This window comes from Equus asinus, chromosome 14, assembly GCF_041296235.1.
Source record: "Equus asinus isolate D_3611 breed Donkey chromosome 14, EquAss-T2T_v2, whole genome shotgun sequence".
In the NCBI taxonomy this organism is placed as follows: domain Eukaryota; kingdom Metazoa; phylum Chordata; class Mammalia; order Perissodactyla; family Equidae; genus Equus; species Equus asinus.
The window spans coordinates 331513-354000 of record NC_091803.1 but is presented as its reverse complement, the minus strand read 5'-3'; the positions used below and the strand labels follow the sequence as shown (position 1 = coordinate 354000).

Genomic DNA, 22488 nt, shown 5'->3' with positions numbered 1-22488 from the left:
ACGGCAGACCCCGGGGGGCTCCCTGAGTTTTGAAGGGTGATCGTCCGACCCACTGGCTCTGGGTCCCGTGTGGAAAAGAGGCCGGGCTGGAGCAGGAAGGCCGTGGGTGGCGCAGTGACCTCAAGATGACTGTGGGCGGACCCAGCGGATGGGGAAGATGTGGGCGGGCAGGTGGGGCTGGGTGTTGAGGTGTGAGTAGAAGTTCTCCAGGCGGGGAAGGCAGAGGGAGGATACGCGGATAGATAATGCCTCAAAGCTGCGTGTGGGAGCTCAGAGGCGCGGGGGCAGGAGCACAGGTGTGGCGGGAGCGTGGGTGCTGGGCTTAGGGGAGGAGGAGGCAGCTGGATCACACCCAACCTGATGTCCACATCATAACCTGCAAGGAGAGACACAGCTGCCTCAGGCTCTTGAGGGGCCTGGGAGCCCTGTGTGTTCGTTCCTGTCCTGGGACCCTCGTCGTGAGCCCGTCTGAGCGAAGGAACAGAGATTTCCCGTGTGCCCCCTGCCCCCTCACACACACAGCCTCCTCCACTGTCGGCACCCCCATCTGATGGTACGTTTGTCACCACTGATGAACCTACACGGACACGTCATCATCACCCAGAGTCCACCGTCCACATTAGGGTTCGCTCTCGGTGTTGTGCGTCCTGTGGGTTTGGACAAATGTACGATGACGTGTGTCCGCTATTATGGTCCCCCCCAGAGTAGTTTCACTGCCCTCAAAGCCCCCTGGGCTCACCTGTTCATCTCTCCCTCCTCCCCACCGGCAACCGCTCCTCTGTTTACTGTCTCCATAGCTTGGCCTTTTCCAGAATGTCACCGAGTTGGAATCCTACAGACGGAGCCTTTTCAAAATTGGCTTCTGTCACTTAATGATATGCGTTTAAGGTTCCTCCAGGTCTTTTCCTGGCTCGATAGCTCCTTTCTTTTTTATTAACGTGAGAATCATTATGAGGGGGCGACGTTCCCCCCAAAAAAGCACGAAGGGCCTCCCCCCACCCCCCGCCCCGTCCCGGATCCTGTTTCCCACCCGGGTCTCCCACGGCGGCAGATGTGGGATGTTTTTGCCGGATTCCGGGTCCGGCCGCCTCCTGGACGAGATTCCTGGCACCGAGGAGGCCGCGAGGCAGCTTGCGAAGACCGTCGCCATAAAGACGGGTGTTTTTGGCCGGGAAACCCTAACAGATGCGCCGTTTTGGACGAATCAATTTGCGAGGGTGTTGAATTCCGCCCGGCCGCCCACCAGCTGGGAGCCGGGGCCCCCCCTACGGGTGTCTCTGGCCTCGGTGGGACCGGCGGCTGCGTGCCCCCCGGTTCCCCCCGGAGAAGGCGCCCGGGCGGGGTCAGGCTCTCGGGACCCCCGCCCCCTCGAAACCCGTGAGGCGTGGGAGGGGCTCAAGGGCCCCGCGCCCCGAGGGACAGAGGAGCGTGGGGAGCCCAGCGTGGGGCAGAGCCCACCACCCACCCCCCAGAACTCTCATCCTGTGAATCTGGAACTCGGTGTGTCAGAATGTCCTTCCTTTTCCAGGCTGACTAATATTCCCTGGCGGGGAGGGACCCCGTGTGTTCATCGGACCAAACCCTCTTCTTGTATCCGCCGATAACGACGGCAACGATGCACCCGGGGGGGGGGGGGAAGTCCCAGCGTCCAGGGGACCCCGCCCCCCGAATAATCACCTCCCTGATCAGACTCACCTGAGTCTCACCAGAAACTTCTATCGCAGTGGGGAAACTGAGGCTGCGAGAAGCAAGGGACCGTGTCCACGGCTGCCCAGCGAGCCAGGGCTGGAGTCCCGGCCCCACGGTGCCCACCCCCGGCCGGCGTGATGGCTCCGGGCCCTCGGGACATTCTCCATCTGCCTTGTTGGCCTTTAGCGCTCCCGTGAGCTGAAACAGCGCTTCTGGCAAGATCAGTCAGTCAATCAACTACCCAGCTGGGGGAGGTTCCCTTTGCCTCTGGCTCAGCTTCTCCTGCAGGGACCTTGCTCTTGACCTGACTCGCCTGGGGACGGAAGTGGGGAACGCCGAGAAGCCGGACGCCCTGCATGACCTCGGGCCTGGGAGCCCAGGGAGGCGTCCGCACGGTGGACACGGCACCTGGGTTCCAGGACAGCGTGTCCCTGGGGTTGTCTGCTCGGGGACCCCAGGGCCCTTGCCCGAGTGCCGTCAGGGGACTCTGGCCTCTGCCAGGCTCGGTACCTGCGCCTCGGGGAGTTAATGGGGCCCTGCGGGCGGAGGCAGGGAACAGCCTTGAGGCGGAGGGAACAGCATGTGCGAGGCCTGGGGGCCTGTCATCGTGGCCGGAGCTGGTGGCCGAGTGGGGAGGAAGCACCGGGACAGAGGTCCCGAAGGCGGGGGACCCGGGCTGGGTTGTCTGGGACGCAGCGTCCTCCTGGAAGGGGTCCGAATGGAGGTCCGGAGCCCCAGGAGGGCCGGGAGGGGGCATGCGGGACAGGTGGGCGCCGTCCTGGGCCCCTCGCTGCCCCCCATTTCCCTGTGGGGGGCTGGGAACCACGGACCTGCGGGGACGGCCGCTTAGGGGGAGGGCCGAGTTCTCTTTGGGGGTGTGCATTCGAGGGGCACGCGGGGCGGAGGGGGGAGGCGGGGTCGGGGGTGAGAGGTGAGAGGGGGTCGGGGGCCATCTGGGAGGGGAGCCTGGGAGCCTCAGGCAGCACCATTGTCGGATCCCGGAGGGGGAGCCGCCGGGCCGGTCGGGGCTTGTTCTTGCTTTCCGCGCCGTTGAAATGTAACGGACAGGTGTGCACACGCACACGCAGGCACACACACGCCCGTGCAGACGCTCACGCACACCCCCAGCACCCACCCCCGCCCGCCCCGAGGCTGGAGCAGCTGGTGGGAAGCGCCCGGCCCGGCTGTGCGTCGCGGGGTTGTGTGAAGCCTGTGAGTAAACAGCCGGCGGCCTGGGCCCCGGGGGGGCTCTTCTCGCCTCCCTCTTCCTGGCGTCTGCGCGGCGGCCTCGACAGGGCACTCAGGCTCCTTCAGCCCCAACGGGGAAAGCAAACGGGGGACGGGGACCCAGCAGCCTGACTCGCGGGTGCGGCTGCCAGAGGGCCGAGGGGCACGTCCGGTGCCCCAGACGCTCGTGTCCCTCCCGGTCCGGGGTCTCGGGGATGGCGGGGTGCCGGGCGTGGGGGACGGGGCCGCGGCGTCTCGCACGCTGGCTGCACGTGGAAGGAAGGCCACACCTGTCGGTGGAAGAACAAGACGCCGTCGAGAAGGGACCTGGGATGAGGTCGTGGCGCCGGGACCCGGCCGTCACGGGGTATGATAGTGGCTGGGGGGGAGTGGGGCTAAAAACGCTGCTGGTGCCCATTTGGGAAGACCCTCCGACGCCGCGGGACGCAGCTGGGACGTGACCGGTGGGCGATGGAGAGCCTGTTAGGACTTTTTCCGGGAGCCACCTGTGACCCCCACCCACCCTGAGAGGCAGAAGGAGCCCTGGGGGCTGGGGCCTGAGGGCTGGTCCAGAGAGGGCTTGCTCTCCCCACCCGGCACACAGCAGAGCATTTACGGCCGCGATGTACGCACCCTGGTTCCCCAAATCTGCAGGGGCTCTCGCCGTTGGGGGTGGGGGCAGCGAGGAACCGGGCCGCGGAAGGGCGTTGGGAGCAGAGCTGGAGGTCCAGAGCCGCGGCCTGTGACCGACTGCACGAGCGTCTCTGGTTCCGCACAGAGATGCAAGCCGGTGCGGCCGCGTGCTCCCCGCCCCGACATGAGGGCCGTCCCTGTGCCCAGGAGAAGCGTCCGTCTCTGGGCACTTTCCTGTCCCCTGACGGCCACGGCCTGGCTTCAGGGAGACCCGAGACCATGGCTGTCGCTGCCTCAGGACACTTGCAGCCAGAGTGTGCGAATTATCTCCCACGCGGAGGGAACGGGTTTTGCCCCGACAGTCGTTTCTTTAACGATCCCTCGGCAGACGGTTGGTGGTGTCGCCGCCCTGGGAGCTGGCGGGTGTGGTCTCGTCTGGGCCGGGTGGACAGCCGGCCCGCACACTCCTGTCTTCCCGCTTGTTGAGCGCCCACTGGGGGGCCCGATGTGTGTTGGTCCTCCTGGCGTCCGGCTCGGGAGGTGCCGTTTGCACTCTGGCCCGGACGTCCTGAGGGGGGGAGCGTCGTCCTTCATCTTGTCCAGCGTGCGGCCCACACGGGGTCGTCCGTGGGCCCAGGAGAAACGCTGCCGCTCGCAGCCTCGGTTCCCCGTTGACCCCAGAGGTGGCAGAGCCTGGGACGGGCGACCTGGCTTCGGGGGGCAACGGCGGGTGAGGCCGGACGGTGACGCGTCCCCTGGACGGTCAGCACAGCCGTCCCTGCTCCTCCTGCCGACAGAACCCCGATCCTCAGCCCCGGCCCCCCAACACTGGCCGCCGTCCCTCCCCAGCAATGGTCAGGGCGGGCGCGTGACCCGCTGCGGCCAGCGAGGTGTGAGGGACGGTGGCCCGGAGCTTCCACAAGGTTTCCTGCCGATGACGAGAGACTCGTAGGAGGGCAAAGTGGATTCTCTTTTCCCGCCGATGGTGTGAGGGAGGCGTGGTGACTCCCGGAACCGTGGCAGCCACTGTGCCACCACGAGGGACCCAAGTGAGGACTGGGAACCCCACTGAGGTCGTCAGAGCAGCGAGCGACAACAAGCCCGGGTCCCTGACGTGTCTCTGAGCTGCTGCGTCGGCCCGCCTTCTGGTTCCGTGGGGTCACAGGTCACCCCTAGTGTCCCTCAGCCGTCTCGGTCGGGTTTCCTGTTCTTTAGCCTGGAGTCTCCGGGTGACCCTGTGAACCAGGGCCCTTCGGTGCCACCCCTGGGGGTTCTGAAGAGGAAAACGATCCCATTGTAACATGGGAAGTCGTCTAAAACGGGAATGAAATGCACGTAAATTACACGCATCGTGGATGAAAGGCATAAACGTGGAGAGACCCAGGTCAACGCCGTGGGGCATCGCGAGCGGTTCTCTCTGCCGGGATGTCTGCTCCCACCCCAGCCGCCTGGTCTCTCGGTGGCTGCGGCCCCAGGGCGGTCCCGCTGTGGGGCGGCTTCCGAGCCCACCTTCCCCTCGGCCGGCCCCCGTGGGCCGTGGAGCCCAGGACGCGGCCTGAGCCGCCACCAGCCCCAGGTGAGGGGATGGCCAGGGCTGTGCTGGCAGGTGGGGCCCAGGGCTCTGTGCCCTCTCTGGGCTCCGGGAGGCACATGTGACCCCCAGGCCCCCACCCCACGGCCTGAGTCTGGGGGCGCCCGGCCCTTGTCTGCCCGGGGGGAGGCGGCCGGCTGTTTGGACAGCCCGCTCCGGCCGCCAGATGCCTCATAAACACCCCGGACGCCGGGAGCCGGGAAGGTGGGGGGCAGGCGGGGGGGGGCTGCCCATCGGTACCCTGAGGTTCCAGCACAGCGGGCACCGGCGGGGTCTCCTGACCCGCGTCCCCCAGACCGTGGCGGGCGGCAGTTACACATTAACGGGCCGGCGCGCGAGGCTGGTCTGGGGGAGCCGTGGGGCAGCGGCCGCTCCACCGTGGCACCAGGTCATCCCTGCCCCACCGCCGGCCGAGCCTCTCTGGGTAGGGGGGCCGGGCTCGTGTCAGTCATCACGCGGGTGCCTGCAGACGCCCCGGCTTGGGGTCGGGAGGGGGTGACCCCCAGACACCTGCTCCCGCCCGCCTGGCGCTCTGGACGCACTCCAGTCCTTGAGCGCTGACCAAGGTCGGCCAACCTCTAGAACTCTCCGGCCGCCGCCCGGCCCGTGAGCACCCGGGTCCCCACCATGGGGGTGGCGCTGGGCTGGAGGGAAAACGGGGAGCTCAGTGTAGGTGGGGGTGGTGGGAGGGGGATCCAGGGCGGCCCTCCTCACGTGTCCGCTTGGCCTCCACAGGGCACGGCCTCCGTCCTGCAGCGCCGGTCCCCCAACGAAGAGTACATGGAGGTGGGGCGCCTCGGGCCCTCCGACTACTTCGGTGAGTGGGGGGCCCCTCGTGGGGCCGCGGCGTCCCGGGTTTCTGTTCTTTTCCCCCGGAGGGCGGCCAACCCCTGACCCCGCCTGTCGCCCGCAGGGGAGATCGCGCTGCTGCTGAACCGGCCCCGGGCGGCCACCGTGGTGGCCCGCGGGCCCCTCAAGTGCGTGAAGCTGGACCGGCCCCGCTTCGAGCGCGTGCTGGGCCCCTGCTCCGAGATCCTCAAGAGGAGCATCCAGCGTTACAACAGCTTCATCTCCCTAACCGTCTGAGCCCGCCGCCCCCGCCCCGCTTCCGTGTGCCGGCGTCCCAGCCGTGTGGGGACCCCCCTGCCCCCCGGACTCCCGTCTGGAGTGAAACAGTCCCCTCGGGCGTCTCAGACACAGAGAGCGCCCCCGATGTGCCCCAGGCCGAGGGGAGATGCCCGCGCCCCTCGCCTCCCTCCTGTCCGTGCTGTGGGCTTGTCTTTGGGGGGCACCCTGGGGTGTGCTTGTCCCCCGTGGCCCAGGGGCCAGGCTGCGGGTCCAAGCCGGCCTGGTCCCTCTTGTCCCCCTTGTCACCCTCCGCTCCGTGCGGGGGGCCCTGTGACGTCCGGCCTCCGGCTCTGAGTGCGAACGTGGGGTGACGACGTCCGGGGGCCCCGCAGGGACCGCAGCTTGGAGCGAGGACGCCTGGGTGGAGCCCGCTGGGCGACGTCTGCCGGTCCTGGCCTCACGGTGAAGGGAGGCCCCGCACTGGGGTCCTGACTCGGGGGCCGGGGCCGGCCCGGCCGCAGGGGACCCCACACGGGCCCCGGCCTGCACGTTTGGAGGAGCGGACGTGGGCGGCTGGCTGCGCTCCCCTCTCTCGGAAAGTCCACCCGGGCGGGCCGTGCCGCCCAGGACGGCGAGGAAACGCCACGTGAGACGGGACTTTCCGAGATGCGGCGAGTGCCCTTCTGGGTCCCTGTTCCCCCCTGCGTCGGGCGGGGGTCCCGCATGCCGTCCGCTGCCCGACTTCCTGGGGACGGCGTCTCCCGAGCCGGTGAAGGTGTCAGAACCCGCGTCCCGGGAGCTCGTCCAGCACTCGCGCCTCGGGTCTCCCGACGTCGGAAAACAACACGTCCGCCCGGCCCTGGGCCCCCCGACCCTGGTCGTCCTCGAGTGAACTGCCCCCCCGGCGTGTCCTCAGCCCCTCACCCCTCGAGCTGGACGGGCGGCGTCTGCAGACGGGAGACTCAGACGGGATCGTGCAGTCGCCCCCATTCCGCCCCTGCCGTGCGCATCCCGTCCCGGGCGACCCCCGCCAGCCCCGCCTTTGCCCGTGGACGTGTCTGTGACGTGTGCACCCCGCCCGTCTGTCGCGATGTTGGGAATGCTGCATGTGCCATTAAACGTGGGTGAAGAACCTTTCCCTCGGGGCTCTTGGTCTGAAATCTTTTTTTTTCTTTTTTGAGGAAGATTAGCCCTGATCTAACATCTGCCGCCAATCCTCCTCTTTTTGCTGAGGAAGACTGGCCCTGAGCTCACATCCGTGCCCATCTTCCTCTGCTCTATGTGTGGGACGCCTGCCACACCCGGGATTCGAACTGGTGAACCGAGCCCCCTCCCCACCCTCTACTTCCTGCCTCTGAATTTGACGACTCCAGGGGCCTCACACAATATTTGTCCTTTTGTGGCTCATTTCACTCAGTCCAGGGTCCTCAGGGTTCATCCATTGGTAGCAGCTGTCAGAATCTCCCTTTCAGGGCTGAGTAATATTCTAAGCCAGGACTCGGAGGGGGAAGGGGGCGATGAGGGGGTGCACGCCGTTCCATCTTGTGTCCAGACTTGGGGTCAGCCTCCCCTGCTGGGCGGCTGCTCCCAGGACAGCGGCCCTGAGGTCACATGATGGGCAGATGTCAACCGAGAACAAAACGGGGACCTCAGAGGCCCTGTCGGGGGGCCCGCTTCGGGGGGTCTCATATATCTCCCACGGCCAGCGTGGGTCCAGGTTCCGGCCTTGCCGTGGGGACGGGGAAGGGCCCACGGGAGCTGGCCCGGCCCCTGCTCTCATGCTGGACGGGGTCCAGGCTCCTGGGGACAGCCATGTGGAGGTCCCCGAATAAGGAACGACCCGGGACGCGGCTGCTGCAGGGCCGGGCAGCGCTGCTGGGTCTGGGGCGGCGAGAGCCGTGCGTGCACCGGCCCTGGGCTGTGGTCCGGGGAGAACGGCCTCCACGCGGGGACGGGGTGGGGTCAGAGGGCAGGTCTCAGTCTGGATGGGCCAGCACAGCCGTCGCTCCAGGGGGACCGTTGGCCCAAAGTCCAGCCGGGGGGTGAGGTCCTGAGGGGTACACTCCTGGCGGGTCCCGGAAGTGGGGACGCCGGGGCCCTGGGGTGCCCGAGCCGGGCGTGGTCGTGTCCCACCGTGCCGGGGCGTGTGGCCTTGGCCGGGAAGCTCTGCTGGACCCCGGCTGGGCTGGCCGTCCTCTGGGGTCCCACGGCCCCCAGCTGCTTCCGGAAGGTGGGGAGAGCGGGTCCTGAAGGTGCCCTGGGCTCCTCCTGCGGACCTGGGGCCGTGGGGTCCAGGCGGCTCAGGACGGGCTCGTGCAGGAGGCCGAGGGGCGGGCGGTGGTCTTCAGACTTTCCCCAAAACGAAAATACAAGAGACAGATGAAATCTGTTTTTATTGTGATAAAATATATACAGCATAAAATTTACCATTTGATTCATTTTTCAGTGCTCGGTTCAGGGGCACTGAGCACATTCACCTTGTTGTGCAAACATCACACTATCCGTCTCCAGAACTTTCCATCTTCCCAAACGGAATCTCCGTCCCCATTGAACACTCGCTCCCCAGCCCCTCCCCGGCCCCTGGCCCCATCATCTACTTTGACCGTGTGAAGAAATTCTTTTTAGTAAGATGTTTTGTTTCGCTGTATACCCTGAATATTCTCATTCAACACGTTATCAATATAAAAATTGTTAACGAGAGAGTTTACGCGCTTTTCAGTACCAAGTCTCTGAACTGGGTCCCTTGTTTTGCACTCAGCGCATCTCCATGTGCACGTTCAAGGGCCCTGTGGCCACACGTGGCTACAGCTGCCGACCGGCCGGTGCGGCTCCATCCGAGTGTTAACGGACTCTCGGGCCGCAGCCTCTGGTTCAGTGGGGACCTCAGGACGGCGGCTCCCGCGTGGAACGCCCCGTCTGTGTGAATTTGGATTTTCCCAAGATGCTGAAAACAAAGCGGACACGGGGACCAGCGGGGACGCGAGCCCGAGAGGATTGTGGTTTTTTTATCCTCGTCAGAAAGGTCGACTCTGGTTAAAGTGATCAGCTGGACCCTGTGAAATTCAGATTTACAAACAACTGCTGTCTTGCTGAATCCGTTAGAAACCTGCCAGAGGCTTTCGTTTCAGAGTCCTGGGGCTTAAAACGCGGCAGCTCCTGGTTCGACGTCGCAGAGGGAAGGCGACTGAGGCCACGACTCGGGTGACGTCCACGCCGTGGCAGGTGAAGGGGTCCCGTTGGACTGTGAGTCCTGTTTTCCAGGCAAAAAGCTGAGGCGGAAGCGAGCGGACACTGCTGGTCGCTCTCTGGGTCCAGCCCGCCCTCTCTGGACCCACGCTCATCTCCAAGTCTGAGCCCTGGCGGGGCGTGCATCTTCCCACTGTCCTCCGGCCTGGATCCTGGGGTCGGCGTGGAGGAAGGTGGGGGCTGTGGGACCTCATGACGTCAGTGGTCAGCCTGCGCGTGAGGAGGAAGCAGCAGAGATGGAGCTGAGGTCCGAGGGGAGCCCCGAAACCGCCCGCCCTCAGGACCTCGAAACCTCTTTTGTTCTGGAAGCCGGGTGGGTGGGGTTCCTGCAGCCAAAACCCACAGACGCCTTCGGAGGCGGCTTGTGTTAAAGGTTCGGAGCAGAGGCCGGTGGAGGAGGAGAAGCGGGGCCCAGAGAAACCGCCTCGGGGCCAGACGTCCACCTGGTCAGTTGGCAATGACCGGGATGGCGGTGGGTCAGGATCGTGTCTACACTCGAGGTCACTGGGGTCACCTGGGGGTTTCTGGGCCTTTTCTGGAGAAGGCGGCACGGCGGGAGCGGCCCCTCCGCTGGGAGCCTCAGGCCAAGGAAGGCGGGCACCGCCAGAAGCTGGAAGAGGCAGGGAGGCGACGCCCCGGCGCCCTGGGGGACCTCGGACTGTCAGGTTTTGTGTGGTTTCGAGTCCCCGAGTCTGAGCGTCCGTTACAGCAGCCGCGCGGAATCTCCTGGAGGAGGAGGCCGAGCCGGGGTCCAGCTGAGCGCTGCCGTCCGGAGGCCGCGTTCGACCAGCACCCTGTGCTTCCTTGGAGCCCGGGTCTCCGCCTCCTGGACGCAGGGGCCTCCGGGCTGGGGGTGGGGAGGACGGACGGCCGGCCGGGGAAGGGTGGGGCGGGCCGGGCCGCGGGGGAGGCCGTGGGCGGCGGCATCTTCCCCAGCTGGGCGCTGGCCTGTTCCCTCTGGCACCAGGTGGCACTGAGCCGGTCTGTGGGTCATGAAAGCGGGCTTGTGTGTGCGCGAGGCCACAGCCGGGCGATTGTTCTGCCCAGCGCGGCCCCCGGGGCGGTGCCAGGGGCTCCGGACAGAACGGACGCCGGGCAGAGGGCCACGCGGACGGGCCCAGCACCCCGACCCCGGGCTGTCGGGGTTCATGCCGCGCCCCAGTCCCTGAGTGGCCATGTTCCTCTTGCCTGCCCTGGGGGCGCCTGACGGGGACACTCCATCCTGACGCGGCTGCTGGGAGGGGTCAGGGTGTGGCCGGAGGGCTGGCCCGTCCGTGACCCCCGCGAGGGCAGGTGTGGGTCTCGCTCACTCACCTGTGGGTCCCGGGCCGACACTCCGCCAGCCCCGCAAATATTTGCCTAAATAAACCAAAGTGCATGAACTGGGGGTTGAAACAGGGAAATTGGGGGAAATTCAGGCTCCGGGCTTCACAGGCCAAAAAAAAAAAAAAGAAACTTTGACTAAAGTCTCGCACTTTTTACAAAAAATTAACTCGGCGGCTCGCGGCCTCACACGTAAACGCAAAACCCGTAAAGCTTTTGGGAAAACACACGGGAGAAAGTCCCACGTTGTTCTCAGACTCGACACCCAGAGAACGAGCTGTGAAAGGAAAATCGGGTTAAGTCGGAATTCCTGGACACTAAGGACCCGGCGAAGGCGACGGCGGGATGCGCTGCAGACGGGAGGAAACACGTGCAATGGTGCGTCCTACGAAGGACTCGCACCCAGAACCCTCAGAACTCAACAGGAAGAAGCGAACAGGCCCCGTTAGGCCCCACCCGCCCCGAGGGTGGAGATGAAAAGAGGGGCTGCTCCCACGGGGTGGGCGCAGAGAAGCCCCAGGATAACATCACGGAAAGTCGGAGGGCGGAGCTGGAGGGGCGGGCTGGGAGACCCCGCAGCATCTCTGAGGGGACGGCGATCCTCGGACGGATGGACGGACGGATGGATGGGGCAGGAGCAGAGGAGGCCTGGTGGGATCAGCAGAGTCTGCATCCCCCAGACCCCTATCCTCACCCCGGCCCTGTGCCCACACCCCAGGAAAGCTCTGCAGAGCCGTTCTGCTCCTGCTGTGCCGCCCTTGGCAAGCCGCTTGACATCTCTGGGCCTCGCCCGCCCCTCTCTGAAACAGCCTAGGAAGGCACCCCCAATATAACTGGCAGGGGGCACGGTGGTCCAGAAGCCCCTCCCCGACCTGGGGTGGGCGCACATGCGGCTCCCACGGGGGGCTGGGGTGGGTGCCAGAGGCAGGTGCAGCCCCTGCTGTGGGGCGGCAGCCCAGGGGCCCTGGACACCCAGGCCCATCCAATCGTTCATTCATTCCTCCCTGGTCCTGGCGGGGGGGGCGGCCCGGCTCCCTCAGACCCTTTCCTGGAGTCGGGGACTCTGGCCGGAGTCGCAGAGGACGGCCCTGCGCTGGGTCCAGCACCCGCAGGTGGCCGTCGGCCCCGCTGGCTCAGCCGTCCTGGGCTCCGGGGCTTTTCTGGGGCCACCCTGGGATTCCCAACGGGGCTTCTCTGAGCCTCGGCGTCCCCGTCTGTCCACGGGGGGACGGCCCTCAAGGCCGCGTGTGGAAACGAGGTCCTGACTGGCCAGGGGACGCCCCGCCAGGCCAGCCGGGACGACCTTGGCCGTGGACAGTCCCGGCTGAATCAGCCGGCGGGGGTGACTCACTCTGAGGTCGGGACTTCCCTCCCGGCCGGCCGGCGGCCTGGGGGAGGCTGACTCCTCATCCATCCTGGAGGCCCTCCTGGCGGCCTGCAGGTCAGGGCTGATGGGGGTCCCGTGGCTGCCGCTGGCCACGGGGGTCTCTGGTCCCCGAGACTCAGCCCCGAACGGGGTCCCTGGGGTCTCCTCTGCCTCGTCCGCGGGTGGCTTGTCCCCACGCCCTTCCAGGAAGCCCGCCCTGATGCCACCAGCCGGGCTGACCTCTCTCTCCCCTCTCGGACCCTCTGGCCTCCTGGGATGCGACCAAATTAGGAAGCTGGTGACTCACGTGTCTGCCCCAGACGGGCTCGTGTAGTCTGGTCTAACTCGAGCTCCAAGGGCAGGGAGGGCCCTCAATCCGGGTGCAAACACCCAAGACCCACGGCAGGCTCGGGGGGCCACCAAGGCCCTCAGGACCTTTTCACGGCAATTGCTTAACCGAGGCAGAGCCTGCCTGTATCCGGTGGATTTTTAAATGCACATGTAGGATTTTTCATTCAGCCACGCGGAAGGCAACTGGGTTTGTCTCTGCGGCTTCCAGCGGGGGCCTCTGCGCTGGCTTCATGCTGGGTCTGCCTCCAGGACTGAGCCCTGTGTCACTCCACTAGAGACCTCCCTTCCGACCCCGTCGGTCGGACGTTCCTTTTACTTCTGCAGTTGGAGACAGCAGGCTGGTGTGTTTCAGGCACACCCTGGACGGCGGGCCTGGCAGTCCCTGACCTGTGCGCCGCCACCGTGTTAGGGCTGGCCCGCGGTGTGCCGGCTGGAGCACAGAACCCTAAGCCCAGCGACCTAATTGGCCTCCGGTCCTGGTCCTATTTCTTGTGACATCAGGCAAGTCCCTTCACGTCTCCCATCAAGAGGTGGAGTCATGTTCTAAAATCGTCACGCCCCCTAGTTTCCAGAAACACGGTCCTGACCCAAACAGGCTTCAGTCGGGGGTCCCAGAGCACGTCATCCTCTGCCTTAGGTCCCTCTGGGTCCTTGGGGTGGAGACCCCTCTGACAGTCTTGGGTGGCTTCAGGCTGGCATCACCCCCAGCACAGGGACCCTGTGGGTCTTGTCCACTGCAGTCCCCCACCCCCAGCCCCAAGCACACAGTAGGCATACAAACGTTTGTTGAATGAATGTATGATCAACTCTAAACTCACGCGAAAGCCCTGGCAGGGATCAGAATGAACTGAACCGCCGAGTCAAGGAGCCCCAGGAACCTTTGATGGGGCTGGAAACTGAGAGCCAGAGACAGAGGGGAAGCCAGAGCCGGGGCTGGAGCCACCCCCAGGCCCCCGGCCCTCCCACCGTGACTCCTCCGGGCTGCCCGAGTCAGAAGACGACTTCTGCTATTTTGCTTTGGGTGAAATCATCATTGTTTCCAAACACGGTCCTGCAGGTCTGACACGCTATCGGGGGAACGAGCCGCGATCCTACGTCGAAACTCCCGCGAACCCTTCTGTCCGTTCTTCTAGAGAAAAAATAAACCGTGATGGGAAAACTTCACGAATTCCCACAGCCCCAGCGTCAATGCTCCAAATCAGCCGGTGTCCGTGGTGTCCCCAGACCCAGTGTTGGTTTTCCGCCCCGAGGGCGGCCGGGGACAATCTCAACAATTACTGGCCCGCGAGGGGAGGGGGTGGACCCCGGGGTGCCCCCTGCCCAAGGCTGTGGCCACACCCCGGGGACCAGGTTTTGGATGCTCTAGACTGTAAGGCCTTGGACCAGGGAACAGGAGGCTGGCTCAGGAGGTGGGGGCTGGGGGCCGTGGCCAGACTGGCCACCCTCTCTGAGCCGAAGACTTCGCCCAAGGTCACTTCCTCTCCGGGCGCTCTGTGTCCCAGCTCCCTGTGCCCGCCGCCCCCGCGCGTTCCCGTCCAGGCCGGGCTGCCTCCCGGCTCCCCCTCTTCCCTCCTTAGCGTCCAGCCCCCAACGGCCCCAGGGAGCCTGCAGACAGAGGCCAGCACCGGGCCCTCCCCCTGCCAGGAGCTCCCACCTCAGACCTGGGCGTCCCTGAGTCCTTGTCCGCCTGACCTACGCCCCCTCCCTGCTTGTCCCACCCGTCCCCCCGGGAGCCTGTCCGTCTCACTGCCCCCCCTGCCCAGGCCGGTGCACAGCGGCCCGTCTGCACCATGAAAGCAGCTGGTGGAGTCGTCTCCGGGCTTCGCTGTGGGGGCCTGAGTCCAGGGCCACCGGCAGGCGTGAGGCGAGGGCTTCGAGCTTTGAGGGGCTGGAGGGGCCCGGCCTCACCTCCTGGCACCGATGCCCCAGCCCCTTTGGGAGGTCCTGGGACGCAGCTGTGGGAGGCCAGGAACTTCAGGAATGTGGCGTGACCCGGCCGTGCGTGCTAAGGCTTCAGTTAGTCCCTCGGTGGTTGGTGCTCAAGAATTAGGGTTTGAACGGCAGGAGTCCCAAAGGGTCCCTGAGGTGCCGGGGAAGACGGACAGGACCCCGGTTCCGGTCCTGGCCGAGGGGTGACCTGCACATCGCGGCTCCTGCTCCAGGCCTCACTCTGTCCCTGTCCCCTGGGGGCACAGGTGTGAGGGTGAGAGCGGGGTACCCCGTGTCCAGGACCCCTTGTTTCATGGGAGGAGCAGGAGGGGGTCTGATTGTGGCTCACAGGAGAGGGGCCACCAGCCCTGGGGCTCCAGGCCCTTCAGGGGCCCTTGGGTCTGTGTCTGTGTCCTGGCCCCTAAGATGCCCTCACTGCCTGGGCTGTGGTCTCAGAAGTCCCTCAAAGCCTGCCTCGCAGGAGGCCACCAGGAGGTGAGGCTGGTGCCCCCGAGGAGGTGAGGCAGGTGCCAGCGAGGAGGTGAGGCTGGTGCCACAAGGAGGTGAGGCTGGTGCCCCTGAGGAGGTGAGGCTGGTCCCCCGAGGAGGAGAAACTGGTGCCTTCACTGCTTGGTTCCCTCACTAACTGACTTGTTCACTCATTCATTCACTCAGCAAACACGTGGAGCACCTCCAGTGCCTGACTGGGGCTGAGAGGGGCTCTGGGTGGCACCCCGTCCCCTCTGTCCTGCTCCAGGCCTCGCTGGCAGGACAGCTAGGATCCAGGGACAACTCAGAGGTGTCTTTGCCTTTGCAGAAAAGCTGGTCCCCTGGTGGACAACACGTCGACACAGGACAGCTGCCCGAGTGTCACAGGCGTGTGTCGAGGACCGAGCGTGCACCAGGCCTGTGCTGACCGCCACCACACCAGGCCCCTCACACTGAATTCGCCCAACGGCCCCATGGGACCACCTTCCGGATGAGGAACCGGACGTGGCCCAGAGAAGGGAAGTCACTCAGGGGCCACACAGCGGCGGGAGCTGACCTCCTGGGAACTGACCAACTTGGGCCTGGGTAGGGGAGACCTTGCGGGGTCAGGCCTGGCCAGGGCCTAGGGCCTCTGAAGGGCCTGCCCCCTCGCCTCCAGCCAGCGCCTCCCTGTTCCTGCTCAGGCGTGGTCGTCTCTGCCCAGAAGCTGTGTGGGATCCGCCTGCCTCTGCCACCTTCACCTGTCGCTGGTCATAAAACCCTGCTGTTTACGGGCGGGGCCGCCGCCCCCGGAGAGCCAGCCAGGTTCCTCCTCAGGGCAGCCACACGGTCTCCAGGCGTCCCCTCGCCACTACGCGGAGCCTGCACCGGGACGCTGATGGAGAAACTGGGTGGGCGGCACGGGGAGGCGGTGTCTGCAGTGGGCAGTGTCCCGCGGTGCCTGGCCGCATGGGCCACATCCTGGCCGCGTGGAGCTTGGCCAGTGACCCCAGTGCCCCGACCCTGCCGGCCGGTGGTGTTAGAGGCCTGGGTGCAGCCGGCCAGCCCCCTCGTCTCGGCCTCTGCAGACCGGTCCTGGGGGCCGCTCGCCCGTCCACTGCCATCTCCAGGCTGAGACTCCAGGCAGCGGGTCCAGAGTCTGTGAGGAAAGTACAGCCGGGTCACAGGACAGACAGGGCTGCAGGGCAGCGGCCAGGGCAGGAAGGATGGAGGAACAGCACAGAGACTGTGGGGGCCCAGCAGGGGCATCGCCACTCAAGGCCGGTCTCCAGTGTCACCACCTGGGGGTGGATTAACCCCCCGGAAGCCTCTCCCTCCACACCAGCCCTGCCCAGCCCCCTCCCCAAGCCCAGCCCTGCAGAAACCTCCGGAAGGGGTCCTGGGACAGGCTGCAGAACTCAGGGGCTCCCAGCTCCAAACAGGCCCCCGAGGGTGGACGCCTCCCCGGAAGTCCTGCCAGGCCCCCAAGTACCTTTGGGGACACCCCCCCCAACCCGAAGCGGCACCAGCTCCAACGGGGGCCCAGCCCCAACCAGGGAGCCTTCCGAGTGTGCCGGCAGGCCCGAGCCTTCGCCCACGTTTCAGCCACGGGGGAGCCCCTAGATGTCCGAGAACCCGCCCGGAGGGGCCACAGGGCCTCGGCTCTGAGTGCGGGGCCGCGGGGACCTCGTGGCCGTGGAGCCAACTTGAGGAGGGTGCTGACGTTCTCCTGCTCTGACCGCCCCAGGACCGGCTCCGGGAGCAGCTGGGCCACGGAGGGCGAGGGATGCGGGACACAGAGGGGATGCTGGGGAGCGGGTGGGGAGGGCTGGGCTGCGCGAGGCGGAGAAGGGGCCCCGTGTGGACTCTGTCCTGCTCTCAACACCTGTGGGCCGCACCCTGTCCGGCCCCCCACCCCCTGAGGCCGAGGCCAAGGCAAGGGGGAAGCTGGGCCCACACCAGGGGCTTGGAGAGGCCACCGAGGTGACCAGGGCAGGGACTCGGGACGGACCGCTGACCCGCAGGAGCCCCATCATGGCTGTGCCACCAGTGGGCGGGATGCCCCGGGGAGTCCAGGTGCCCCCTCCTCCAGGGAGGCCACCAAGAGTGCAGGAGGCCCTCTCTCAGTCGAGTCCCCGAGCCGGGACCATGGTGGGGGGGGCCGTGGCTCAGCCTGACCTTCGTCCCAGTCCCACCTTGAGCCAGTCACGCCCTGGGCCTCCGCTACGAGGGGACGCTGACCGCCCGCCTTTCCCCCTCGGGCAGGAGGGTTGGGGAGGTTCTTGAGGAGGCCCCTTCCCCTGGCTGGGAAAGCACCCTCCCTCCCCGCCCAGCCTGCTGGGTGCCAGGCAGCCCAGACTCCAGGACCCCTGTCTGTTCTCCAAGGCCAGTGGCCGGTCCAGCATGGCCGGCCGGGTTGGGAAGTGATGGGTTGGCATTGAGGGGGGAGGGGAGAGGAGGGCGGAGGAGGCGGGAACTGAAAGTACATTCCAGACTGATGATAGCACTGCAGGCTGCGGGGCGGGGCGGGAGCGGGCCCAGCCGCCCTTCTCGGGAAGGCGATGGCTCCAGAGGGAGATAAGATGGGCCGGACCGGGGTGGAAGGAAAGTCCTGGCCTGGGGAGCCCCACCGGCTGCCATCCTTCAAGGCTCCGCTCCAACGCCACCTCCTCCTTGAAGCCCTCTCAGATTCCTCCTCAGCCCCTGGATGGAGCGGTGCCCTCAGGGAGCCTGGCTTCATGTGGCCGTCAGGTCAGACCCAGGGGTCTCGGGTCCTGCTCCGTCGAGGCTGAGCACGCGCCTGCTGGTCCCCCAGGGCCCGTCCTCCAGCCTTCCTGGCTCTGCTCCTCTCCTCCCTGGACACCTCATGGTGTCAGGACAGTCGCCCTGTTTCACAGCCCCGGGGCTGAGGTTCAGGACATGCCTGAGGCCGCTGGGGTGACCCGGTGTCCAGCCTCGGCCCAAAGGCCGCCTCGTGCAGGGGGACCCGCGGGCTGGGCAGGAGGTGGGACAGGTGTGTGGGGCTCCCTTCTCAAACCTGGGGGATCCTGGGAGCTGGGTGGGTGGAGGTTTTGGGGGAGACCCTTCAGAAGGGCGGTAAGCCGGGCTTCCCGCTGCCCGGGCACATCCCCCTGCTAAACATGGCCCGGAGCCTGCCCGCCACGCCCAGGCCCCTGGTCACTGCTGCCCCCCAGGTCTGGAAGACTCTGGGGCCCACGTCTTGGAGCCGAGGTGACTTCTTGGCCCCTGAGCTTCTCCCAAGAGGCCAAGGGGGCCGCTGCCCAGCCTCCCCCGCATGTCAGCTCCCGCGGGCGGGCCTTCTGTCCGCGAACTCATTCAATCCTCCAGCGACCCTACATCGAGGGGACACCTGTCCCCGGGTGCCCAGGGATCCCCACTTCCATTTCCACACCGCTGGGTGGTCCCCTCCACAGGGAGTAGGGCTGGTCCGGGCGCCTGTGGGACATCGTGGGGATGACGGACGGGACGTCCCAGGACAGGTCGTCGAGGACGCTGCGGCCCCACCTCGTGCTGAGGACCCGCCAGCAGCCTCCAGGAGGGGCCGAGCCCTGGGGCCCACGGCCTGGAGGAGTCACCGTGCCAGCGACCAGGCCTCCCGTGGCCCAGTCGGCAGGACCCCCAGCTCGGCCGCTCCTATGGTCCTGACCTGTGGAAATGGTGAGGTCATTGGTTTTGGGGTAACATGTCAGCCTGCCAGGTGTCACCACTCCGGGGAAACTGAGGTCCCGTGGACACACGGCTCCTTCACGGAACACGCCAGAAAGAGACGGGGCCCGGATTTGGACCTGGGTCATCCGGGGCCAAGCTGCCCTGGTCCAGGGCCCCACTGTTGCTCGGGGTCGGCCACCTGCCGTCCAGCAGGCATGCTGCTCCCTGAAGGCCTGCGGCCGAGCTGCGTGGGGAGAGGCCACCGTGGCCACAGGAGGGGGTGGTCCTGACTCCCAGGCTGGACGTCTGTCGATGGAGGCGCCCGGGGTCCAAGCGGCTCCCCTAGGACGGCGTCTGCCTTCTGCCCACGTTGGCTCTGCCCTCGAGGGCCGGGGTCAGGGCAGAGAATCCTTTATACCCTGTTACCTGCCCAAGAAAAGGCTCTGTGACTGGGGAGGGCGCACGACGGGGGGCAACGGGCTGGGCAGCAGGAGCCGGTCCCCATCCCCGAGGACCCGGCCTCACCCAGGGCCTGGCCCAGCCCTTAACTTCTCTGGCCGTCGGCCGCCATTCCCTCGGGCACCTTGTGGTGGGTTCCCTGCCCCCTGGGCTGTTGGATCACTTTGGAGCAAGAAGGACGAAAGGATGGCTCTTGGGGGGCATTGAGAACAGACTATGGGGAGGGGGGCGGCTTTCCTGCAGGAAGGGGTGGCGGCTGGGACCAGGCTGGTGGCATTGGGGTGGGGACCCCTCAGGTTCCGAGATGGTTCCAGGGTTGGGTGCACACGCTCTCCTGGGAGACGGGTGGATGGTGTGGACGGTGTGGAGAGGGGCTCAGGTCGGCTCTGCGTTCTCTGGTCTGAGCGGCTGGGAGGCGGGTGTCCCTGGAACAGGGAGCCAGGGGGTCTGGGGTCCGTCCCGGTCGTGTTAATGGTGACGTGCCCATTGGACGCCCAAGTGGAGGTGCCGAGGGGACGGTCGGACTCAGGGGCACTCTGGGCCCGAGATGCCGCTGCAGGACCATCAGCGTGGAGGCCGCCTGGTCCCTGAGAGACTGGCCAGCTCCCCCAGGGAGGGAAAAGGGGACGGGGACGGCCCGGGGGACACGGCAATTGGGAAGGTGGGGGTCCTGGAAGCTGTGGAGGAGGAGGGTGTGACCGCCTGCTCTTAAGCCAGAAATACCAGAGAAATGACCACCCCCTTTGGACCCCTGGGCATCTCGGCGATGGGGGGGCAGGGCGGGGCGGGGTGACTGGATGCAGAAATGGGTGTCTCACCCTCTCTGGACTTGGGGAGCCTCCGAGAAAGAGCTTCCTCAGCCCTAAGGGAAAGCAACCGGAGAAGGAATGTTCTCGCACTTTCTTGCTCAGGGAGGAGGAAGAAGCCCAAGCTGCTTCTGGCAGCCACTTTGTCACCACGAGGGAATCGGCCCATACAAGCAGCTGCAGTGGAGAGGTCCTGAGACCCGACGGGTGTGGGCTGGTGATGAGCGGGGTGCCCGCGGCTGCCCCTCCCTGGGCTCTCGTCACAGGGCCGTTGGGCACGGGCTGGCGCTCTGTGCTGTGGGAGGAACCGCTGCATCATTTGAGCGCCTGCTGGATGCAGGCATGGCGTCTATGCAAACAGCACCACACACAACCGGGTGGTAAACCACAGGCTGCAGCGTGACCCAGAGCACTTCCAGGGCGTGACCTTAATTAACCTGAATCTCCAGCTATTCTGGCTTTAATGACCTCCCTACTGTTTCTGAGGCCACCAAGGATCAGAGAGGTGAAGCGACCTGCCCAAGGTTGCACAGCCAGCAGGTGGTGGAGCCATCGGCAAACCCAGGACTGGCTCCTTCCTGCTGGCCATGGAACTGCCCTTCTGAAGCCCCTGTGGATGGACAGACGGATGGCCGTAGCAGGAGCTCGGGAAGCAGAGGGACCTGCATGACGCTCAGCTCGGGCCGTCCCACCAGAGGGAAGTGCCCGCCCGCGGAGAGGCCACGGGGCCTCCCCTCCCAGCAGGTGTCCTGCGGTCACAGCGAGACAAGGACAAGATTATCTGACAGTACTTTGCTCTTTCCTGGCAAGAAAAACAGCCGCTGATGAGCACGGCTCCTCCAGCAGCACAGACGGGGGTGGCCACCCGCCACTGGACCTGAGCCCCGAGTTGAGATGCCAGACGGCGAGCTCCCCGGAGGAGGAGGCCATTGTCGGGGCCCCTCGGAGCAGAGGCGCGAGCCCGCATCCCAGCGCCCCCTCCCAGGGTGCTCCATGGGCTGGCGTCTGAGGGTGCCCAGCCAGCAGAGCAGGCGGGGGGCTGTCCAGGGAGGGGACTGGGGGGGGGTCACATCTACCTGGAGGGCTGAGGGCGACCCCAGGAGTCTGGGGCATTGGGTCCAGCCTGGCCGAGCAGAGCACTGCACCCCCCACCCCACCCCTGGCCACAGGCAGCATCCCGACTGGACCAGTGAGATGCAGCCTTGAAGCTCTGACAAGTTCCGGCCCGGGAGGGCGTCCAGCGGGGGCTGCTGGCTGCTGTCTCATGATGTGAAGAGAGCGGGAGATGAAGGCCGAGGGCTGGTTCTGAAGATGTGGGCTGAGTGCCTTGATCCAGCTGCACCTGAAGCTGCTCACTTCTGAGCCTGGTAGTCACGTGGACCAAGGCCTACTCCTGTTTCCTCAGGCCTCTTTGACTTGTCACAACAACCAAGAGTCCCTATGTCTATAGAATTGGAAATTGGGCATTTTGGGGGACAGCTCTACCTGGGCAGTGGAGGCTGGGGAGTCCTGCTTGGTTTACAGCTTCTGTGAATGTCGGGGTCCAGAAGCCCTCCGCGGCCCTCCCTCCCCCTCCCCGGCCCCCGGCCTCCTGCTCTCAGGGAAGCTGCGCTCCATCCACGGAAGCTGCTGGCTCCCCGCAGAGCCAGGCCCGTGTGCAGAAGCCTTTCCCACGAGAAGGTCGTTTGCCCCAGACCTCACTGGGCCCAGGAGGGCAGAGGTGGGAGGCCCAGCCCACTCTCAGCCCGGAGGACACCTGCCTGCGGGAAGAGACACCAAGTCACACCCACCAGCCCGGACCAGCCCCGTCTCTGCCCCAGATGCCAGCCCTCCAGGCTGCGAGCCGTGCTGTCCCTCTGCCGCCTGGGCGTCAGCACCTGACCCCTCCAGGCACCCAGGGCGGCTGAGGGGAGGGCCACCGGGGTCGGAGAGCGACAGCTGTGAGGCCCCCGTGCTCGGCACTTTTTATGTCACTTCTGTATTCTCTTCCTGCGACAACCCTGGAACAGAAGGATCATCGTCCCTGTTTTCCCAGATGGGGAAACTGAGGCTTGGAGCCAGCCACAATGGGAGTTGCCTGAGGTCACAGAGTCAGCGAGAGGCCAAGTCTGAAGCCAGGCTCAGCTGGCCTGGGATGGCTGTCCGGGAGTGGGCCAGTGTGGACGAGGAGCTTCATGCCAGCCTCACCTCCAGCCAGGCCTCACTTCCATGCAGGCCTCACCTCCATGTAGGCCTCACCTCTAGCCAGGCGTCACCTCCAGCCAGGCATCACCTCCTCCCAGGCCTTACCTCACACAGGCCTCACCTCCTCCCAGGCCTTACCTCACACAGGCCTCACCTCCTCCTAGGCGTCACCTCCAGCCAGGCCTCACCTCCCCGCAGGCCTCACCTCTGCCCAGGCCTCACCTCTGCCCAGGCCTCTCTTCCACTCAGGCCTCACCTCTGCCCAGGCCTCACCTCTGCCCAGGCCTTGCTTCCACTCAGGCCTCACCTCCCTCCAGGCCTCACCTCTGCCCAGGCCTCACCTGAGGAGGGACCTGCACCCCCCAGCCCCAGCCCCCGCTTCTGATGCCTAAATGCCTCTTTTGAAATAGAAGCGACAATTTCTTAGATGAGCAATATTGGCACGTCGCAGACTGCCTGGACACGGGTGCAAAGAGGCT

At 66.1% G+C, this 22488-nt stretch overlaps 1 protein-coding gene across 4 annotated transcripts in view; it reads left to right on the top strand.

Annotated features, from left to right (window-relative positions):
- Positions 1–7346, top strand: part of PRKAR1B (protein kinase cAMP-dependent type I regulatory subunit beta) — a 115222-nt gene extending 107876 nt beyond the window's left edge. For all 4 annotated transcript variants that reach the window (XM_070484022.1, XM_070484021.1, XM_070484020.1 and 1 more), the window contains 2 exons: positions 5876–5957; positions 6054–7346. In XM_070484022.1, the coding sequence (XP_070340123.1) occupies positions 5876–5957; positions 6054–6226 (255 nt within the window). In that variant the 3' untranslated portion in view covers positions 6227–7346. The remainder of the gene's footprint in view (positions 1–5875; positions 5958–6053) is intronic.
- Positions 7347–22488: the final 15142 nt, after the last annotated feature.